The 22,213-nt window shown below is 45.4% G+C and overlaps 1 protein-coding gene across 5 annotated transcripts in view; it reads right to left on the bottom strand.

The window, feature by feature from the left end:
• Positions 1-978: 978 nt before the first annotated feature.
• STC1 (stanniocalcin 1) overlaps positions 979-22,213 on the bottom strand; it is a 33,159-nt gene continuing 11,924 nt past the window's right edge. For 3 of the 5 annotated variants that reach the window (XM_049831474.1, XM_049831473.1, XM_049831476.1), the window contains 3 exons: positions 9,935-10,077; positions 8,703-8,914; positions 979-5,396 (listed from right to left, as the gene is read on the bottom strand). In XM_049831474.1, the coding sequence (XP_049687431.1) occupies positions 5,126-5,396; positions 8,703-8,914; positions 9,935-10,077 (626 nt within the window). In that variant the 3' untranslated portion in view covers positions 979-5,125. Of the gene's footprint in view, positions 5,397-8,702; positions 8,915-9,934; positions 10,078-12,360; positions 12,826-16,893; positions 16,959-17,450; positions 17,551-22,213 lie in introns of those variants that run through there. The other 2 variants (XM_049831475.1, XM_049831477.1) reach the window with 2 other exon arrangements.

The following is a 22,213-nucleotide window of genomic DNA, read 5'->3' on the forward strand; positions in this document are numbered from 1 at the left end:
TTCTAGCAATCTGTAATTCACTGTTCACCCTTAAATTTTCTTCTCATTTCTATTTGAATGCTGTTCCCTTTGCTCCTTTGGCTTCTCAAAAGTGGGGTGGGGGGGACGTTCTTCAGCAGCCGGCGATTTATGGATAGGTGAGTGGACGCACGTGTTCAGCGAGCGATCTGGGGATTCCTGCTAATGGAAAAGCAGATGAGAAAGTCAGAGAGTGACGTCCATTCCTCAGACCCCCGGCACGTCGGAAGGCTCAGCGGCACTTCTACATAGACGGGAACTGGTTTTGAATTCCTTTGGTAAACCTAACTGCTTTGATGCTCAGTTATGGCAGCAATGCCAACATTTCTTAGCAATCCTTTTTGCTTTTCACTTTTTCATTTGGGGAAAGGATTTTATGAGAAACCTAATCAAACTGGCAGTACAGCCCAGTGCTTCGAACGACGTACGTAATCGCCCTTGCTGCCTTTTTCCGAGATACCAGCTCCACTGCGGCTGGAACAGTGAAGCTCACCTGGAGCCAGGAGCAGGGAGAATTCCCAAAATGGTATCAAGGTAAGCAGGTGGGGGGGTGGCTCGTCACCATCTGTGGATTAATAGCGGTAACGGGAGCTCAAGGAAGGTCTCGTTTCCTTGGCACCTCAGCCCTGGTTTGCAGCAATATTAGATAAGCGTCGCTCTGGCTCATCAACTCTCACTGCTGCCAACCACAGCAGCTTATTTGTTTGCAAAGAATGATAAATTCTGATTTTGGTAAGTTACTGTACCTTGCTACAAACTTCGCTTTTGACTAAAAAGGGACTTCAACAAAAGCAAAGTTCGAATAGTCCCCTTTGAAAGTAATTTCTACCTTGCTGGACAAAACAAGAAGGAACAAAAGATATTTTTTTTTAAATCCAACTGTATTGCTAATATTTATTCCTTGGTTCTCTTGGACAAGTCTTACTCTAATGTGATGGGGGAAACGCTTTTTTAAAACTTTGCGGTGTCTTTTGGAGCATTAAATCTGAATTAGTCTGCCAGTCTTCCTCTGATGAGTATTACACTTTTTTTGATCTTCCACTGGAAATTAGAGGTTTCCTGAATGAAGTGTAAATGCACATTTACATGTACATCGAAGTCAAAACCAAGGTATTTTCTTTTTCCTGCAACGCTGTTACGGATGCGTTCATTAAAAAATAGTTCTGCCTTAATTTTGTTCTCAGGCTAAATAAGGGCTAGGTAAGATACAACTTACAAGGTCAGGCTGCTGGCAAAGAGAACCATGACAAGAGCTTTATTAGCACTGGGATTTACAGCCGCTCTCGGACATCGCGGGGCCCAGGATCGGAGGTTTTGGTGAGAGCAGATGTATCCAAAGGATTATTCTGGTGATACTCGGCACGGTGGTCTAGATGCCAAAACGCTACTTTGGGTATCATTTACTCTGTGCTCACCCCCTTCTACCTGTTTTTCTCCAGCCTCACTGCTGGCGACTGTGTGAGCTGAACCTCTGACTTCCCATCACCTACACCGCAGGATCCGAACCCCAGATATTCAGCATCCAGAAGAGACCTAACAGCTACGATGCTTGGTCGAAGGTAAGTGCAAAAACTTGCTTGTTGGTACTATCATAATCAGCAGTCACAGTAAGGTTCAATGAGAGTCGGACACTAAAAACCCTTAAATTTGACATTTTATTTCATTGCAGAAGAAAATCCAACATAGGCCTCATTATGTTATGCATCTTTAATTATAAAAATAAGCAAAGAAAATAACTTGCATCTTTCTCATTACTATGATATGTTTCAAATAACCTTTATATGAACACACTGAGCTTTAAAAATGTAATTTAAACAATAAATAATGACATATACCAGATATGCTCACTGTTTATTCCAGTACTCAGCAAAAAAAACAAAAACCCCAAACTCTCTCCCCCTTCTAAGTATCTTTAAATTATAAATACATAATGCAAATTTATAATGGCACAAAACATCTAAAGTGCAAACAAATCACAATGAGAATCATGCAAACATTTCTAGATAAGCCCCTCCCCGCCCCCAAGAGAAATCATTTTGCAATGAACGCAAGATTAAAAAAATAAAGCATTAGAGATTAAATAAAATGTGAAATAGCTGGACTTAATATTGAGAATCATTCCCCATCCCCAGGGGGATCTCTCTCACCAAATTCAAACCATCTAAAATCAGGCATCCTTCCCAGTCGACGGGAAGCGCCTCTCCCATCTCCCTGTCCCTCTCCCCTGATAAGAGAGAGCTTTAAACGACCAGCTTAGGCTAGATGGTAAAAGTTAGGCAAGGTGAACCCCAGGCCTTTTGATTTGATGGACGTGTGCTTGCGGCTTCCTTGCTACTTCAGCATAGGAAAAAAATAAAGTGATGTATTAAAGCAGCTCAAAAATCTGGTGACGTAGTTGAGGCTCTCTCCGACACGGGCCATCCAGTGAGCGCCCAACAGCAGTGCCAGTGCGGAGAGGCAGAGCTTTGGTTTGCACAGGTGATGTCTACCTGTGATACCACAGCAAATCCAATCGGGGGGAATTATTTTCCTGGTCATCTTCCCACCCATATTCAGGGGACAACAAGTTTCAACTCCTACTGGAAAAAGAAAGTGAATTATGATAACCCAAAAAGATAGGGTTCGGGGCAATCTAACCCTCCTCCCTGGCCCCCAATCAAGTTGACAAACCTTCTTTGGGTTTTCATGGAAATGGATGCACAAAGCAACAGAGAAGCCGCTTGCCATGAGGAGCATCTCCACGGAAAATCGTGGCTGCTAGATGTCCTCAGTGAGCTCTGCTGGTGCGAGCCCACGGAGGCCTTGGGTACCCAAAACGGGAGCTGCTTCGCACAGCCCAGAGCTGGGCTCCGTAGCACCAGTGCAGCCATCCAGGCGGTTGGTTGGGCGCTGCCTCGCGCCAGGTAAAGACCTTTTCGTAACAATTTCCCCAAATAGCATTATGCACTTGATGCACAAACCCCAGCAGACTTCCCTGTTTAAATAATCCCTGTCTCCTAACGGTGCAGCGTGAAGCGTAATGCTGTGGGGTGGAGTCGCACGTGCACAGTTCTGGGATCAGTTCCTAAGCATAAGTCAAACTTTTAGGGTCAAGATATTCAAGGGGCCTTTGGTTTTCACCTTGCGAAACTTCTTTGTGTTGGACTCTATATACCTGACTGTGATTTAAGAATGAGCAATATTGCATCTTGCTTGCCCTGGACGGCACGATTCAGAGTATTAAAAAAAAATAAAAGTAACAACCCTCTACCGTCAGCAACATTTTTTGCTGCTTACAATTTTATGACAGCACTTTTGGGCTACATTTAATGAAGACAGCAATATTAGAAATGCTGCCACTGCATCTGGTTTCAATATATTAGCAGCAAGTTATTGTTTAAAGGCTTTGTGGTTTAAAAAAAAAAAGTTATATTGCTTTAGATTTTGAAAAGAAAAATAGATCCCTCCTTTATTAGCTCTCTAACTAGTTGAGCAAGAGTCATCCACTCTGCAGACGGACTCTAACGGGGTAGATTTGGAGCGTGGAACCGGCCTTGTTGATCGCATGCCACGATGTGGCTTTTTTTGGCTCACCGAAGCCCGGCCAGACTACTGTGCAGAGAGCGGCGTTTGGGGGAGGCCCCCAGCTACTGCTGCGGGACCGGCTGCTCCACTCCTGTTCGCAGAGGCTGCCGAAGAGGTGGATGGGAGGAAAGGCAGGTCTGAGAGCATTAATGCATGCGTCCTCTTAAAGGCAGGCACACCGCTTTACTTCCAAAGCTTAAGAGAATTTAAGGATTTTCCCTGCCTTTCCCCAGAAATCAACTTTCTAAAGGAAGTTTTACCCTGCGGCAGCTATGAGAGCCCAAAGCAGCTTCTCGTCAGCCATCTGATAATTCCCCAAATAGCTCTCCAGCAGCACTGGTGCCTTGGGTATAACTACATCTCACAGCAGCTCTGTGGAGAGAGGACTGGCCAGTCTGAACTCTTCCTCCCCCTCCCCCGTTTTAACTGAGAAGAGAGGCTTGTTTCTGGCCCGGTAATTTCTGTCCTAAACATCTTCTCTCTTCCATTATAAGAAGGCCACAGAGTAGAATGTGAACTCTTGAATATGACAGAGATACTGTTTCCAGGAAAAAAGAAATAGCTAACTTACAAAACTAAGTTTATGCAATAAAGTTATTATATTCTGCTCCTTTTAAGCAGACTCTCGTGGAATTTATGTACAGTACATGACAGATTTTAAAACTATTTATACCACAGTTAGAGCAAGACCTTTAATACTCTAGTCTTAAGACAGGGTTTGTTTTTGTTAGATTTCTTTTAAAGCTTTAGACAGTTAAATACAGTACATAGATGTTAGCTTTTAAATACAATGCAAGATTATGTAACCTTCTGACTAGCTTCAACCATAGACTGGCACCTCTTTTAATCATTTCCGTAGTACAAAATGTTCCTTTCCTGATTTGGTGTGGGGGGGGAGGGGGGGAGTTTTAACTCATTTTGCACTGTGGTGCCAGGTCACGGTAACTAGAATCATCCACAGCTAGCGAGTTTGGTAAATCAACGGGTTAACGGAGCTGTATTGGAAGGATTAGGACTGTATGACACTAAGAGACCAGGAATATGACATTCATATTCGTCCATGGCCAGCACAGATTCATAACACGAATTCCATTGACATCTTTAGGATGTGCAATAGTTATTAGTGCATCTATCGTCGCCTACCAGCTTACTACAAGAGAGAATAAACTATTCTCCTCGGTGCCAAATCTTCAGACTTCAATGGTGTTAGCGCTACAGTACATTTAGAGTTTGGTGTCTGAAGGCCTGACTACTGTACGGTTATATTTAAGACTAAGATTGTTCGGGATATGTTTTTTGTGGGGAAGAAAAGAGATGGAGACATTTTGACGGCGGGAAAGCTGAGACACAACACAGATCCATGCAAAAGTTTTGTTCGAGAGGAATAGAAAATATTAATGACTAAATCTAAAACCAGTTCCTAGTTGTTATTAAAACTAGCTACAGTACACTTGGTTTGGGTGCATTACTCTTCTAGAAGAGAGACTTCAGCTTTGGTAGTGCTTAGCATCCCTTACACACCCATTGTCGCTCCCCTGAGGCGTTATGCGCTTTCGGTGGAGCTGCGCTTTGTGTGGGCCGGGACGGACCCCTCACCTCGGAGGTTCCTGAAGTAGAGTTTTAGCTTCTGCGGCTCGGTGATACGTCTCCTGGCGAAGTCCGCGCGCGGGTGGCCTTGGGCGCAGTGATCTGTCTGCAGCAGGTGGAAGAGGCTTGCCATGTTGGGTCCGATCTTCTCCATCAAGCTGTCCTTGATGGTGCTGACAGTCTCTTCATCGCACTCCAACAAGCTTCTCACCAGCTTGTTGTAATACCTGCACGAGAGTTACCATCCGTTATCCCAAGGCATTCCCCAGCAAGACAAAAGAAACAAGGTAAGAGCTGATCTCAAGCCAGGAGACCAGTCCAAGTGACAAAACTATGAGAATCAGAACTTTAAGTCGTTTAGGCTGTGTCTGAAATTGATTTCTGACAGTGCACAATGTACCTATTCTTACTGCATTTAACAAATGCCCTGGACCTGGCGATGCTGTGCCCATGACATATGGAAGGAACGCAACCCATCAAACTTCTAACGGACTCGTCCTAAGCGAGCAGCTGCTCCAGCTCTGAAAGGCAAGGCTATAAGCACAAGTGATTTGGTCATTACCTGGGTGGATCAGGCAGAAGGTGAGAGCAGGAGCTAAGACAATGTAGTAATTGGCTTAAAGTGTGTGTTTTACTCTCTGCTAAACAACCAGAATTTCTAGAGCTTTAGGAAAAAAACTAATTGCAGCTTTCCAATAGACAGATACTGCCCATCATCAGACAGGATAACGGACTAAACAGACCACTGGTCTGAGCCAGTACGACCCTTCCTATGAGTGCAGCCATCCCTCTGGCACCATTCCCTTTTGTTCCCTTCCCTTCCCCTCCGTGCACAGCCTTTAGCCAGGGACCAGAAGAGGGAGAAGGAAACTCAGTCCCAGTCAGAGCCTGACAGATGCATGCATTCCCCGGGGACAGATCTTTAGGACATACAATCAGTTGTCACTTCCAACAAGCTGACCATGCATTAAATCACAAGTGAGGACCTTATGCTTTGCCCTGTTGCGTGCCTGCCTCCTCTACAGCCTGCTGCTGCATTTTCGCCTTCCAGCAGCCTTGAGTACGCGTTCCATGCTCAAGGAGGGAGCCAGGAAATTGTGCTGATCTGTTTCCCCAGCGCTGCTTGAGCCGAGCAGAGAACAGTGCTCAAAGGAACGATCCTCTGCGGGGCTAAGGCAGAATCAGCACAGCCCTGCGTGCACGCCTGGCTTGGGCAGGGAGAGCAAAGCTGGCAAGCGGGACCTCACTGTAAAAGAGAACATCTTCCTAGGGAGAGAAAGTTGGGAAAAGAGGAGCAGTCCTGTATTTGCTGGGCTACTTCTGCCTGAAAGGACGTTGGGGAACTTATTTTAAGCCTTTAAGGTCACCGTGACATTTTTCCACAGGAGCAGAAAAGAGAATAACCTGCAGGTGGAGGAGGGGAAGGAAGAGGGAAATGAGAGTTCACATTCAAACTCCTTTCCTAACTCTCGGCTCTGGCCTTTAGAGCAGCCAGTGGAGGTCAGGTGAGGTTAAAGTTTCTGCTGCACTTGAAGTACAAAAGGCCCAGGCTTTGGCACGGTGGAGCACAGTGCAAGCACAGCTCGGCAGTGCTGATATTAAGGTCTGAAGCATGCACAGTAGTTGATGATGAATACATCTGTGCAAGCCGTGCATCCAGCTTAAATTGGTCCCAGTCTAGCAGGACAGGAGGACCAGATCCTATTCACCTTCCTCTGGTGCGCTGCATACACCTCCTTCATACAAATACAGCTTGGTGCTTTCCATAGCTGGAGCTGCAATCAAGCAGCTCGCTAGTGTCTTTCAGGAGCGAGACTGCAAGCAAAGGCAACAAGGCTTTCCTCTCCTCCTGCTCCTGCCACGAGATTAAATCACAGGAAGATGCTATGACCTTTAACTACTTCCTCTCAGTCTCCCAGGCCAAGTGGCACATTCTTATTCTGTGGCTATGTTGGGACAGGGGCTGGGAAAGCAGGATGCTTTAGGAGACCTCAATGTAAACTATTAGCTGGGAAATCCTGCTGCTTTTGTTACTCAACATGTCATAATATCCTTTGGCTTTGACAAGGGTTGGCGGCTGTGGGGGAGGAGTTCCCTCCGTGCCGGCAGACAGCAGCTCCAGTTCAGGCTTGGTCCTCTGGAGAGGAACATCCCCAACACGTATAACACCGCTGCTGCTGTCACTGCATCCTCCCTCGCTCGAGCGTCCACACGTCCCTCCTTCACTTCAGTGCCCCGGCAGTCCTGCCAAGGGCTCTTTAACTCTACAATCCATCGTATTAACCTGAACTGCTCTTTCAGCCTGTAAAACACTGATGCCACAGCACTGCCTGCTCCTCATCCCAGCCCTCGGGGGAAGGCTGAAGCAAGCCTCTTCCAAATTTGCTTGGGGAAAGAGGGGAAAGACGCAATTATACACAAGTATAATTTTCGCCTTCCCACAAGTATAATTTTCTGGATATAATATCTACAATAGAGTTTTCTATAATAAATTTATGCTGGTCGGAGATGCAACATCTATGTATCACTTGCATACCTGTCCTGGGATAGGTCTGGAGGCTTAAGGTGCTTCTAGATCAAGTCAAACAGCCACCCCAGAGGAGCCGTAGCATTCGCCACAGCCAGCCAACATGTTAAATTGCAGCTTGGTCTGTTTGCACTCAAATTCTAGAGCATATTTACTCAAACTGTTCAAGAAGATCCCTTTTATCCCAATCACAAGACTCAGCACTGATTGTTCCAGGATTTAGAGGGAGAAATCCCTGCCCTTGCAGCGTGACTGCGCAGACTGCAGTAGCTCCCTGAAGCCTCTCTCTGTCCCTTGTCCTTGGATGATGGGGACAGGGCAGTTCTGTGCTCAGATAAAGGCACCAGAGAGCAGCGTGACGTGCACATTTCTGCAGCAGCTTTTGCTATCAAGAAGGAACAGTGGTGAAGACAACCCCAAAAGAGACCATTAAGAACACCAGACTACCCCTACAAATATGAACTTCTGGGTCATGGCAGAGTAAGGTTATAGAGGAGCACGCTCGCTGGTTCCCTTTTAAGCTTTTCTAGTTCTTCATATTGCCATGGTAAGTCGAAGGGCAAGGCCTCATTTGCTAGGTGCCATAAAAACCCAAGGAAAGGGATGGCTGCAGTCTGAAGAAGTGAGTGAAGTTGCAATAGGTTGAGAAGCTCGTAAGTGCTCAATATGCCAGAGATGCTACATTAATCGAACTGGTTTGGTATTTAAAAGCTGTTTACCATTATACTGCATTCAGACTAAAAGAACTAACATTTAAATAAACTCCAGGCTTTGAAATAATGTATGTCTAGCTAATTTTATGATTCTTCCCTGGAGAAGTTTATAAGTGTATTTACCAAAAAGAGAATCAGAAGAATGCTGGTAAAACTTAACAAGAATTTGAAAAGGCAGAGAGCATTACTTAGGCCAAGCTATATTAAGACTTATACTCGGTTCCTCTCATTTCTTTCTCTGTGCTCCACGTTTTTGCATTTGATGCGTTTCAGCTGAGGAAAGCTCCACGTACCGGTTTGAGAACTGATTTGGAAGCTGGACGACCTCTGTGATGGCTTCAGGATTTCGTTTCGCAATGCCGCACATGTCCAGTTTGCTGTAGCACTCCTCTTGCACTTCGGAGATCATTCTTTGGAATGTGGAGCACCTCCGGATGGCAAGGAACACCTTGGATGTAACCCCATTTGCAATGCATTTCAAGCTTTCTTTCACAAAAGCTTTTCCCTGGAAAGAGAAGAAAAACCTTAAACTGCAACAGATTTCATAGAAAGGGACATATTAACAGATACTCCGCTGTGGCTGGCTGCTATTAATTACCCTTGCTGCAATTGCAGACCTGCTGGAGATCCCTTACCAAGTACGGCAGGGAATTGGACCCTAAATGCTCGCAATTATTGCATAGTTATCATTCACAGCAGTTTCAGTTGAGATGTATACAGTCCAGCGAGAACAGCGAGCTCCTGGTCCCAAAAGATTTAGGCAATGGAAGCCTTTGCGTGAACAGACCTAAAAGTGCCAGCACCAGACATGGGCCAATTCTGCCCTCCGGGAGAGGGCCGGACCGCTGACTGCATACCAGCGATTTAACACATCTGGTTCACCAGACCTCAAGATGCTTTAAGAGCTTTTAAGTTTGTCCTTAGGAGCAAGAGCACAGGGAACAAGGGGGTGTGCGCGTTTTGGGAAGAAAGTACGAGGGAAAAGGGCCCTTGGCAGAGCCACAGTCCTCTGATATTATCCTTTTTATTCTGCTGCAAGCAACTGCAGCTCCGGAGAGGCTGATCTGTCCAGGCCCGAAGACTTCCAATTCAAATCCCAGCCCTGTGCCAGGTCACACAGTCAGAAGACTTACTTTGTTAGAAGAACGTTTATATTTCCTCCTGAAGAGGAAACTCAGCTCTCCGCCCCACAAAACGCTCCTTGCCAAGTCCTCACACATAGCATACAGTATGTGGAAAATGTACTGTAGAAAATAGCCCTGAAGGATGCATTTGTAGCCAAAAACCAGAATCATGGTTCAGAGGAGTAGCTAAGCAGCAGGAAGGGCTGCAAGAAAGGAAGGGTTAAGCCTGCACAGACCCCATCTCCATGAGGACAGAGAAATTAAGGCATCCATTCAGCAAAGTATTTAAGCACGTGCTTTAGTGCCGCAGGACTTGTAAAAGCACTTTATTGAATTGGGGCATGAAAAGGGAGCTCTAACGGTGAGGTATTATTCTCGTCCCCTTTATACTCGTACCGTACCTGAGTGTCAAATTTAGCAGCACTGTACAGGAAGGACTTGCAGATGTCGTACATGCCATCCGTGTCGCACGTGGAGTTCTCCAGACAGGCGAAGGCCCCGCAGCCCACCTGGAGGGCACTGTTCAGACAGCGAACCACCTCGGCTGCAGAGAGAAGCACAGGCACAACATTACAGACGCACCGCTCCCCGATGCTCAACGCCGTGAAGTCCTTCTCCAGCGCAAAGGCAAGTCACACTCAACTGCAATCAGCAGTAGCCTTATCGCTTTTCAGGACTGGAGGGAAAGGTAACAAAGAGGGGCCAAAGGCACTGCCAAAGGGAGTTATACGCTGAAGTCATGCAACAGATCACCAGCCAATCGAGGAACAGAAACTGCAACTACCGAAACCTTCAACTGGTTACATGTGGATTAAAAGAGAGGCAACACCTGGTAGGCTTTGGCTAGATGGAGACTTAAGGGCCCATCCCAACCTCATTCTGATTGCATGCGTTTACAGCTTTATTCGGAGTTCCTCTAAAGAAGGCAGAAGTTAATGAGGATGGGCCCATGAAGAGCACTGGGCAGTGAGGTCTTCTGCATGGTCTTAGACCGAGGGGAGGTCGGAGCAGCTCGGCAGCATCTGGCTCACAAGCCTCCTTTGAAAATGAGACTGAAGCGATGGCGATTGCCAATAAGCTGGCATGAAATGTGCACTTGCTGCGAGGAAGCGCTGGTTTTGCTAGCATTGGAAGTATTTGTGCTTTTCTAAAAAGCGTAAAGTATCTAGAAATAAGATTTTAGTTTGCGTGTCAATTATCAGTACTACAAAGGACTTGAACGAGCAGCTTGGTGCTAAATACTAACCTGGTACCCAGCAGTTTGCAAGCATAGGCAAGAGAAGTCATATTGCTGAAGATTTGCAAAGAGAAGGGACATTTGGACAGAGAAAGTTAAGGTAATGGAGCTGACCATGTATAATTAAAATCGTTGAGGCAGTAGTTAGTCTCAACACGAGGGTATCCATGTCATCCCATCTTTTTTAGTGCAGATACTATGCATTTTAACAATGAATCAGCAGTATTGCCACATGATTGCCCTGAAATTAGTAGGGATTAACCTTTTTTGGTAAGCTGAACATCTGTCCCCTTATGCGTCTGTGCAAGGCATATTCATTACTTTTGCAGATCATGTTACGAGACATTCTTTAGGAAGAAATGCAAAGCCAGTGTCTCCCATCAAGATTCTAGGTGTGGGAAAAGTGCGGATTTGCATTTAGTGGAAGAGAACACACCTTATTAAGAGCTAAGTTGTAGCCTAAAGACGTATCTGTATAACTAACATCTCTACAGAAAAGAGGAGAAAAAAAAATATTTTAAAAAATCACCCAATTAACCCCTCCTCATTCTCCGCTTTTGCTTACGTGCCTGAAGGGAGAAATATTTGGTAAGATCATCCTCTCCCCAGTTCATAACCTCACCATCGCACAAGTCATTCCCATAATTATGTTTCCACAGGTTCAAATTATAACTTTGCTTTCAGCAGACTTAGTATGCATTAAGCTTTTATTGTTTTAGGCACGGTGCAATAGTGAGACCCTATGTTTCTATAGCAACCAAATACAAAAGGAAATTGAGCAAACACCCTAGTATAATGCTGCAGAGCCTTGCAGATCTAAAATAAGACATCTGTTAATGAGCTCCAAATTAGAGACCTAATATCTTTTCAGTACACTAGAAGACAGATTTTTAATTTCCATTGTTCCAGACAATGTGTCCAACTTATCTAAGCATCTATAGTGCACAAAGTAGAGACATCCAGAGCTGACTTGCCAGCAATTTTTTTATCCATTGTAAAAGCAAGTTTGCTAAATGTCACAATCGTATTTTTATGGCACCATCTAACTGATAGCAATCAGTTTTTGAAAATAAATGCTAGCAGTGGACAGTTTCTAGGTTACCGCATTCTTCAAAGTCGCATATCTCTCTCCCCCTCTTTGAATAGACAGATGTTTGGCAGAACAATGGTTCAGACAAATTTCCACGGATTTTATCAACTTCCTAAAAAGCAAGGAATTTAACACCAAAGTATGATTGCAATTGGAGAAGAGATAAAGATACATGCAAGCAGGAGAAAAAAAAGTACACGGAACTCATTTAGTAGATGGGGAGGAGGAAAGAGAATGGATTGCATCCTGCAAGCAGATCACACACCGGTTCCCTGACCCAGCTCCTGAAAGGAGATGATTTCTTCTCCAGCTATGCACCAATATCCTCCTGAATCAGACCCTTAAATTAATATTTGTTCCTACCAGCCATTAAGTTTATAAGCAAAAAAAAAAAAAAAAGAAAAAAAAAAGAAAAAAAAAAGAAAAATCAGCAGTAGAGATATCTGAAACAGTTTAACACATCAGGGTTCAGGCTCAAAGCCCTCCTTGCTGGGTGTTACCTGAGTTCTGGGCTGCAACCCTGGGTTTCCTGGGGTTCACAGAATCATTCTGTTCAGCTTCATAGGATGCAGATGCACTGATCACCAGCAGCAGGAGAAAACCAGACTTTAGTAGCATTCTCTGACAAGTTTCCGCTAAGTGTGGTTTTTTGGGTGGGTTGGTTTTTTTTGGGTTTGGTTTTTTTTTTTTTGGGTGTATGTGTGTGTGTGTGTGTGTCTCTCTCTCTCTCTCTCTCTCTCCTCTTCCACTTCGGCTTGAGCAAAGATGTGGATCTGGATACACGCTCCCAGGGAGAGAGAAAGGAGTCCGCCGAGGCTCAGGGACGTGCTGCAGCCCGGCTCTGCCTGGCCCCTCTGGCTCCTGCTCGCTGGGGGACCAGGAGCAGTGCCGAGGGCTTTTATAGCCGCCCTTATCGGTCCCCCCGCGGGCTGCCGAGCCAATCGGGAGGCGCTGGGCAGAGCCAATGGCAGACTGGACTCATTCAAGCCCCAGAAAACTGCAACTTCACAGGAAGAATATTTTCCAGCCAATTAAAAGTACCTGCCAAACAACAATAACCCAAAAGTTAATCTTTGGAGAGGCGTTGGGAAAGGGAGGGGGGGACTTCCTAGGGATAATTGAGCTCAAGGAAATGACAGGGCAGCCCGAAATCTTCCCCCACCCCAAAAAAAAATCACCTGCCCTTTAAGAAAAGAGATTTTCCCATCCGTTTAGCAGTTATCCCAGGGTTACGGCAGCTTGGAAGAAGGGAAGGGGCATTTTTGGACGGCGCGTACGACGGGGGCTGGCAGCGAGCCGTCACGCAGCGGGTCGGCTCTGCACCTGACCCCAGCCCCCCAGAAAGGCGAAGAGGACGTACCTGTGTGCGTGCAGATGGGAGGCATCGCCTCTCGCCTGCCAAAGCACGTGTGCGCGACACTGAACCCGTGTACGAACACACTACGCCTCACGTAGGCACATGCAAATACCCTCTCGGTGCCTAAAAGCTTATTCCTAGTACACTGCAGTCCTTATCTTCCCCTCGCTCGCACAATTACGTTAACAAAATCATGCACTCGTACCTCAGACTTCGGCGCAGTCTTGCTTTTACTGCTTCCCAGCGAAGCTCAAGAAACAATTTTGTAGGTGTTTGGTGGTTTTCCTGCTCCACCCCCCCCCCCCCCCAACTCAATCCTGTTTTTCAGATTTCTTAACGGGAGGAGGCACCCTAATGCTTCATTTAATCTTCATTTTAATAGACACATAATGAGGATTAACATACTAGAGAACTGACTATCCGGTATACCAGAGACAATTTAAGGTTCTGAGTATTTAAGAGATGAAAGTATAAGCAGTAGTATAAAGCCTCCGAGCTGAAAGGAAATCAGGAAGGTGCATGGAGGAAGAAGATTTATAGATAAAAAGTTACAAGTTCCTGCAGCTTAAAGTAAGTCGAAAGATTTAGGTATCGGGTATTACTTATCAGAGACAAGACAGCTTCTTTTGGATCTCGAGCATGTTTGATTTTCACTCAGCTATCCCCACAATCTTTTCTGTCGAAGGAAAAATACTCGTCTCCGTGGTGCCAGGCAAGGAAAAGCAGCTGGAATAGATTCACAGATCCGTCCACGTATAGAAGTTCCGTTTGGATGAACCAATTCTACAAATCTCATTTAAGTGGAGGTGCAAAAAACCCTCGTCCTGTGGGCATTCATTCAGGTTTATGGGTGGTTACATTTAAAAGTCAATAAGGAAGCAATTTAAAGAAAAACAGAAGTAGCCTCTTCCTTAGCGGAGCTCCAGAAACAGTGCCCGCTGCTTTACCTCATTCCTGTCTTTTTTTGCCTAGGTTTGACAGCTTTGACCATGACAACGGGACCACTCTGGTTTCTCGCCCCATCCCTGAGCTCCAATTTCTTCCGAGAAGGAGCTGACAGCTCAGTTTGGGCTGCACAGCCCCATTTGTGTTGGCATATTTGGTGTCAGCTTCAATTGGAATAGGAACAGGAGCGAGGTTGTACTCCTGCCTTGGGGTCAAAATAACAGCTGTGCCAGATGTTCCAAGAACATTCAAAAAGCACTGAAACAGAAGGGTTTCGGGTTTCATCTCAGTTTTGTGACACCGAGCCAATTTCATTAAATAAAAAAAAAAAATAAAAAAAAAATAATAAAAAAAGCAGCAGTCCTGCAAAAGCACTGTGGTTTCTCTACTTAATAGGACCGGTCCAGTTTGCAAGTGAGAATAATCCCATAGGGTTTGATTCTGATTAAATCAAAAGCAACTCTGGCATTGACTTCAATGGGGGATGAATCACCATTCTATCTAAGTCCTATTTGGAGTGGAAGCATTGCATTTTCCACAAAATTGAATTTCAAACTCAAAGCCTGATTTCTCCACCCCTTCACCCCCAAGGTGAAAATTCCTACTTGTCTTTTTTAATGTTTCAATCTGAACTGTAAGTAGTTTGCAAAACAAAACAGGTTGTCCTGGCCCTCTGAGCACGTATACAACCTCATTTGAGTCCCAGTGTAAGGAAAAGTTAGTAGCAAGTAGCTCCTATAAATACTAAAATTTTTCCAGCACATTTTCTGTTCTTTCTCATATCATTATTCCAGGGCTGATTTACTCCTTTAGGGACATATTTAGGATTTGTACCTGCTGCGTATTTTCAAAGCAACCCGTTTTAATTATGAACAGCAATAACAGGAGAGCAACTGTAAGATGAGGCTCAGTTTGCTAATGGGAGCGGGCACTACAATACGGTGCGATATATTGGATCGGGACACATGCAAACATTATTAACATCAGAAAAACTTCAGGGTCTCCAAAAAGACCCTGTGAAGGCAGTACCTTTATTACAGCTTTAAGAAAGTGGGAAAATGAATTCAGGGGTGAAGGACCCATACTGAGTTGCCGTCAAATTTGGCAGGAGACGTGTACAAGCAAATTTCTGCATGAGACATTTGAGTACTTTGGTACCAGAGCATATTTGCATTACTTATTTTGCATACCGAAGGCAACAAGAACTGCAAAATCCCCCTGTAACTTCAATTTTGCACTCACTGTATGATGGCAGAGGAGCTTGGCTTCTCTCTTGTACCCAAGCTTTTAAAGGGAAAAAGAAACAACCAGCGCAGGAATCACTAGACTGTTCAAAGATCAGTGGTTTGCCCATTTCAGGGTCATGCCTTTAAGACTGCTGCTAGAAGGTTTAGGGACACAATAAGAATACCCATTACGGGATAAGATTTTTCCCTAAAAATCTTCCTTCCTCCTGTTCTCAGTTAATAGCTGGCCTATACCCTAGACATCTCACCAGCAGAGCAAAGAAACCCCAAAATAAAAACCCCAAAGAAGTTCCACTATTTTGTTACTAAAGGCTCAGCATGACCTGCTGGAAGACTTTTCTCTGTAGCTTCCCTTACAGGTTGAATGCTGCCCTGAAGTACAAGGGTTTGTTTCCCAGCTGATACACGTAAAGAGAGAAAAGAAAGGCACTGTTAGCCCTGAGTGAACTGTCCCCTTGTTTCCATTTCCATTCAAAAGCTCCTGTTAAATCGAACAGTACACACTATTGTACCACTGTTAGTCTATTCCCAAGGTGTTAAGATTTTTGTCCAACCTCAGTAAGAAATACAGGGGCAAAGAAAAGAAGCAAAAGCAAAGAGGGGCACTTGAAGTCAATAACCCCCCCGCTTTGTGCTCAGCTGCTCCCTGGCTGGAAGCTGCTGCGAGGGCAGCGGCCCCCCCTGCCATTGTGTAACTCGATCTGTGCCCACCTTGCAGCCCCCCCTTCCCCAGCACAGGACCCCTCCATTCGCTTCGCTCCGCTCCGGAGGGACGTGAGCAACTGCATCACCTCGGGAGTTAGCAACGCTCCGCTGGTTCGTCCCTGCACGTCTGCTCCTTCCAAGCAAACGAACCTCCTCTTCGGCCGCCTCTCGCAGCAGCGACACTTTGGCACACACGTCCGCAACCACCCCACCCTTTCCTCGCGGCTCGGCGGGTTGACACGCTGCAAGTTAACTCTCTTAACGCGCAAAAGGGATGGCTGGAAAGAGCCGCCACGGAGCGGGAGCGGGCGCACGGGGTTAGGTTCGCACGGAGCAGGACCCGTGTCCAGCAAGGGGCAGAGCACGCTCCCTCCTCGCCGCAACTCTAACGCGCGTTGAACCTCACGGGAAACGCTCCGTGCATTGTAAGGATCAAACCTGCGCTGTCTCGAGGCCTTGATAGCTCGCCAGCCGCCTGCGCACATCTCGCTGGACCAGATCCTCAACAGGTGTACATTAGTATAACCGCCGAATTCAATATTAGCCCTTCATCTACACCATTATTCTGATGCGTCACTACACGCTGTCTGGATGCAATTCCCCATCGTAGAGTTATAAACCAGGAGCAGCTTCAATTACACTGACAGTATAAAAGCAAAGTAAGGGAGAGGCTAAGCAGAACCTTTTAATTTGCTTAGCCCAAATGAATAACCCTGGCTGCACCGGTGCAAGCGATGTCAGAACTTGTTCCAAAAGGCAGGATACAATTTAAGAGTTACCCGGGTGTCTGCCCCGACAAAGCCACTTGGATCCATCTACAGGCTTTGGCCTTCGCTCCATAAACCTGGCAACAACAACAACAAAAAACCTGCTCAATATCTTCTTATTAAACAAAGGGATTTAGTATCTCTGGTTTATATGCAGAAAGTCAGAAGAGGTTTAATTGTGTCGTGACCGCTGTATGTTTAAGGTACAATTGTTTAATGCCCAACATAAGGTTACAACTATTGTCTTCTACTGTGTTTGAGGTAATTGGAAACATAAATGAAGGCAAGTTAAAGGTCTTCTCATATTACTGTACTACATGATTTATTCACTTCGCACAATTTGATTTTTTAATAAAAGGAATTATGTATTTTAGTATATTTCTGCTGGGATTGTTTTGTATCTTGTAAATGCAATGCATGATGAAAAGTGATTACTAATAATAACCCGGTATTACTTGTAATCCTATGCTCTAAATCCTGACTGCCTGTTTCAATGGGATTTTGATTAAAACCAAATGTGCATCACATATCAGATACATAAAGAACTTTCAGCACTCAATTCCTGGTACCTTGGCCTGATCCAGGCAGCGAAAATACTCATCTATGGAAGGTGAAACAGTCCTTTAAAGGCATTGCTGTGGCAGGCTGACAGCTTTACTCCACTCTAACCAAATGCGGCTATCACTGGCTTGGACTGGATTTGTACTGAAAAACAGAGTCAGAGGTTTTTTAATCCTTCCATTCAGCAGGTAGATGTGCCAGTCCCAGTCCCAGCCCTAAAGTACTAGCCAAGAGGAGTTATAGAAACAGGACGTGGCTCACGGAGGCGAGGAAGTCGCATTTACACACGGCAATATGCTTTGGCAGGTTATCCCGCATCATGCCGATGAGTAATGTATTTTGGAGGATGCACATGGAGACAGAATGCCAGGTTTTGCACACAGTGACAGAGCTGTTCACCTGAACTAAAAGCAATCAGAGCTCAGAGATGCTGGCACAGATGCAGAGACGGAGGAAGCCCCCCAGAATTTTAGAGTGGTCAGACACCCATCACATATACTTTCCACCGCGCAGCCAGCAGTTCCCCAGGCGGTTGATCCAGAACCCCGATGCTTCTGACTGCGGCAAAAGTTAATCCCAAACCCGATTTTGAGGGGCTCTGGGTAAGGACTCCCCCCCCACCAGTCTTTGCCACAGAGGCACACCCCCCCCGCCCAGCACTTGCAATAAGTGTTTCCCTCCCCCGGCTCCAGAGCCTGATGACACTAGCAAATATCTAAATAGTTTCTTGCAAAGGCTTGCCTTAACCAGAAAGTGGATCTCTCATTAAAGCATAAAATTAAACACTTCAGAACAAAGATATTGGCACATTAATATGGAGATTCTGCCTCCCCCCCCCCCCCCCTCATCAAAATGCATTAGCCCTTCATGTGCAATTTGCATTGGAAAGCGTAGGAGCCACATAGCATTAACAGCTGTGAAATTGGTGTCATTCTTAAAGGTTAAAATAAACCCAGCTATTCTCTAAAGCTGCCAAGCATTTCTTTGCAAGATCTATGGCCAGAGCCTTCATGAATCATGAATTTGCTTTTTTTGTGTGCTGTGGAAGGATCCTTGGGAAGATCTTTCCCCTGTTTACAGGCAGGCAAGAGCATTCCCTGCTCAGCCTCTTGCAGGGTGACCTCAGCACTAGGTGTGAAATAAGGCAAGCAGGAATCAGCCAGCAATATACGTTTCAATTTGCACAGCAGCTCTTTAAAGAAAAAAAAAAAAAAGGGAATGACATGGCAGCCTCCTCACTCTACTCTTGAGAAAGTCTCTTGAAACTTTTCTAGCCAATAGTTACGGGAATTTGTTTTGCAAGAGTGTCATTTTGTATTTTTTCTTCTTATTACCGTAACAAGTCACAGATCCTAAAGTTAGTATATTAAATATTCTGGTGACTGTACTGACAAGAACATTTAACATGAGAATCATTCTTTCCCCGTGATTTTTCAGAAGCTAGAAAGATTATTCTCAGGGAAAACCTATTAATTGCCAAGGCCTAAATAACACAGTGCCTTGTTAGATAAGAGGCGCCAAGTGAGTAGAGCATAATTCAAAACATATAGAAGCAAATGGGAAATCTCCCCTGGGGATTATGGCCTCTGGTCTCCGTGTCAGAGGTTGACTCGCAGCCGATGCAACCCCAGAACTGCAGAGGCTGAAGGTCCCTTGAAATCATTGTACCTCCTGGATTTTGGGCTAGTTAAAGCAAAGGCCAGTGGATGCTTCTTGTCCCAGTCCCTGCTCTGGAATACTCATATGCAATACCTGTTTGTCACAGTAGAAACATTCACGGGTTATTTTTAGAAGAAGAAAACCAGGGAAATCTTCCATATTTCCTCTGAGATTCCACATCAGTAACACAGCCGTTCTTCTCCTTTTAGGGCTCCTCATAAAAACCACTGGCTCAGCGACAGTCTCAGAAGAAAAGATACCCCCATATTCTCACTCACCGTGAACTCAACCACAATGATTGCGCTTCACTGCCCTTGGAAACCTTACGATTTAATATTTATTACGCTAACTGGAGGGAAAGGCAGTACCGTACACCTCTTTCCTCTCCGAGCCCGCGCAGAGAGGAACGGTGCGGCTTTCTCTGCCATGCTTCACCCCTGCGAAGTCCTACTTGCAATGCAAAGCCACGGGAACGTCCAGAGCTGGGGCTGAGCGTAGCGTTACTTCCAGTTCAGATGGGAGGTTAAATCCAAGCAGAAACAGGCCTCGAACAGCTTGTTCCCAACCCCGCTCTGCCTGCCGCCCTCCCCAGCGCATGCTATCCTCCCCATCTGCTGCTTTGGATGTTAAACCCTGAACATTGCTAAATAAGTAGGGCTGTGAAGAGTCGCGTGTATTGTCTGGCTGAAGTTCACTGCGGGTTGGCCTCCAAGGGAGATGATGATTAACTCGACAGCACAGTTTGGGCAGTGAGAAAGGCTGGGTTTTGTAGAGAAGCAAGTCAGCATCTCCGGTCCTTTGCTTGCTGCCTCCTTCAGCAGGTTCAGTTTGAACAGTGCGTTTCGTCGCTACACCTCACACCTACTTTTGCAAACGAACAGGAAAAAGCAGCAGGGAGCTCTGAATAATGTATTGTGGTTTCCAAGCTGATTTCTGCCCCCCCCCCCCCCCTTTTTGATCAAAATTGAACTTAAAATAGAAGAGGAAAAGGGTTTGCATAAATATCTGACAGCTGCTCCGAGCTTTCTCGCTAGTGCGGTAACCAGCGGAACAGCAAGGAAGAACTTGATTTTTTAGCTTAGTCTGAAGACCTTTTTTGGCCCATTTATTAGGAAAAGAGATAGGAGGAGGTGTTACCAAAGCAGCTAGCCAAGTGAGGTCTAGGGACATAAGTGAAAGAAAGAAACTGGAATCTAGGGAGTGGACCAAATGAAAGGGAAAAGGATAAAGGACACTAGGGGTGACAACGAAGCAGCTAATCTGAGGCCGTCCTCTACCTCCAAGGAGGCTTTATGTATTTGCCATGGGAAATTTCACCTCCACCCGTTTCCTAACTGTGCACGCAGTAATACAGAAGAGATCACAGTTCCAGTGTCCACATTTTTAAAACAGGCTTTTGCCTTTTTCATACCAATCCCTAAAAGTGAGAGGAAAGCAGATTTTACAGAATAGAGTTTCAAACATCCATATCATGTCAGGACAAATAAGTGAGTTTTAGGAAGCCTGCAAAGGTGAAGGGAGAAGAGGTGTGATAATTAACGGTCCTCTCACAGCAGCAATCACAGCATCCACAACCTCAATTTAGTTCGCTTTTCAGCAGCTCCTTCTGAACCAGCTATGGGAAAATAGAGACATCACTAAACGGGACAATCAATTTTCACGGAAGATAACAGCCTGGCTGGCAGCGTGTTATCTTCTGAGAGAACAATCCCTTTGTAGTCCTAAATTAAGATTTCTCTTCCAGATTGCAGTTGCATCAGATGGAAACTAAAACCAGAGCAGCCACAAATTGATTGTCTTTTCTAATTGTCACTTATCTGGTGTGCAGCCATAAGAATAAGCATCTTAAGGCCCTTATATGAACAGGGAATTTGCCCCAGTTCAAGCCAGCACACTGAAAGATTTGGCCGGGGACTTCTAGTTTACATCTCCCAGCAGAGCACAGCAGCTTTGTCCATCGCAAACGCCCAAACACCGAGGGTCTTTTTCTGGGAAACTCCATTGTCTTAGCTCGCAGTTTTAATTTTAAATAGAACAAAGGAGATCTTTTACCCCCATGTAACAGTTGGGAAACCGATACAGAGACTTTAAGGCTTGACCCACAAGTGGATGGCCAGTATCAAGAAACTAGTATCTCAGCTAGATCGTAAAACAAAAATCAGGACTTTGGTCCTGCTCCGCCTGTACGAAGAAAGACAGGATAATGCTCACAAACCTCATTTCAAGATTAGCAGAATTTAATCTTGCATGTTTTTCATCCAGAAATTCAAGACCAAGCTCTACATAAAACAAAAATCCACCACAAAGAAAAAACCCAAACACCCGCAGCCCATAAAACAGAAACAAAAAAAGCCCCCAAACCACTAAGTTAACTCAAAACCAATGAAGTTTATGAAGTCTGCCATGATTTTCAAATCCATCCTTAGCAATTTAACCTGATTTAACAAGGTGCCATTTCTACAAACACACTGTATATGCATGGGTGCGTGCACATTTCTACCGTTTTAATTCTCTGGGCACCTTCAACTGCTTTTGATGGAGGCATAATGCCTCAGAGTCCCCCATCACGGCAGCTTTGTGAGAAGTTGTTAAAAAGGACAGCTGTTAGAAGACAACCCCAAAAACCACTCCACTCAAAACCTACAGCATCTGATCACCCCTCACTGGATACCAGAGACTCCATGGGGGAAGAAGGGGGAAGGGAGATGTCAAATGCCCCAGTTGTGGGAAAAGCTTCAATCGCAATTAACAATTGCCCACAAGACACAAATCTGTGGGAAACCAGGCTTTGTTAATCCCTGCGCTCAAGGAAATACTTATTCGTTCCGTGAGGAAGGGGCCCGTTTCCTGCCAGCTGCCTTCCCACTGAAGAGACCCGGGTGGGTGTCTCCAGCCACCACCGCTCAGGACCCCCGGACGTGTCATGGCAGCATCCAGCCACTCCCTAATCGCTCATTTAAGATCTAAAGATTTAAGACCTGGACAAGCTACACAAGTAATTTGAAGCTTAATCTCTTGTGATATTTAAGACATGGCTGGACAAAGCCTGAGAAAACTGGAAACCAACCTGCGCTATTCAGAAAGATGGGCTGAAGGACCGGATAGATTCTAC

The sequence above is a fragment of the Accipiter gentilis genome, chromosome 28, assembly GCF_929443795.1.
Source record: "Accipiter gentilis chromosome 28, bAccGen1.1, whole genome shotgun sequence".
In the NCBI taxonomy this organism is placed as follows: Eukaryota; Metazoa; Chordata; class Aves; order Accipitriformes; family Accipitridae; genus Astur; species Astur gentilis.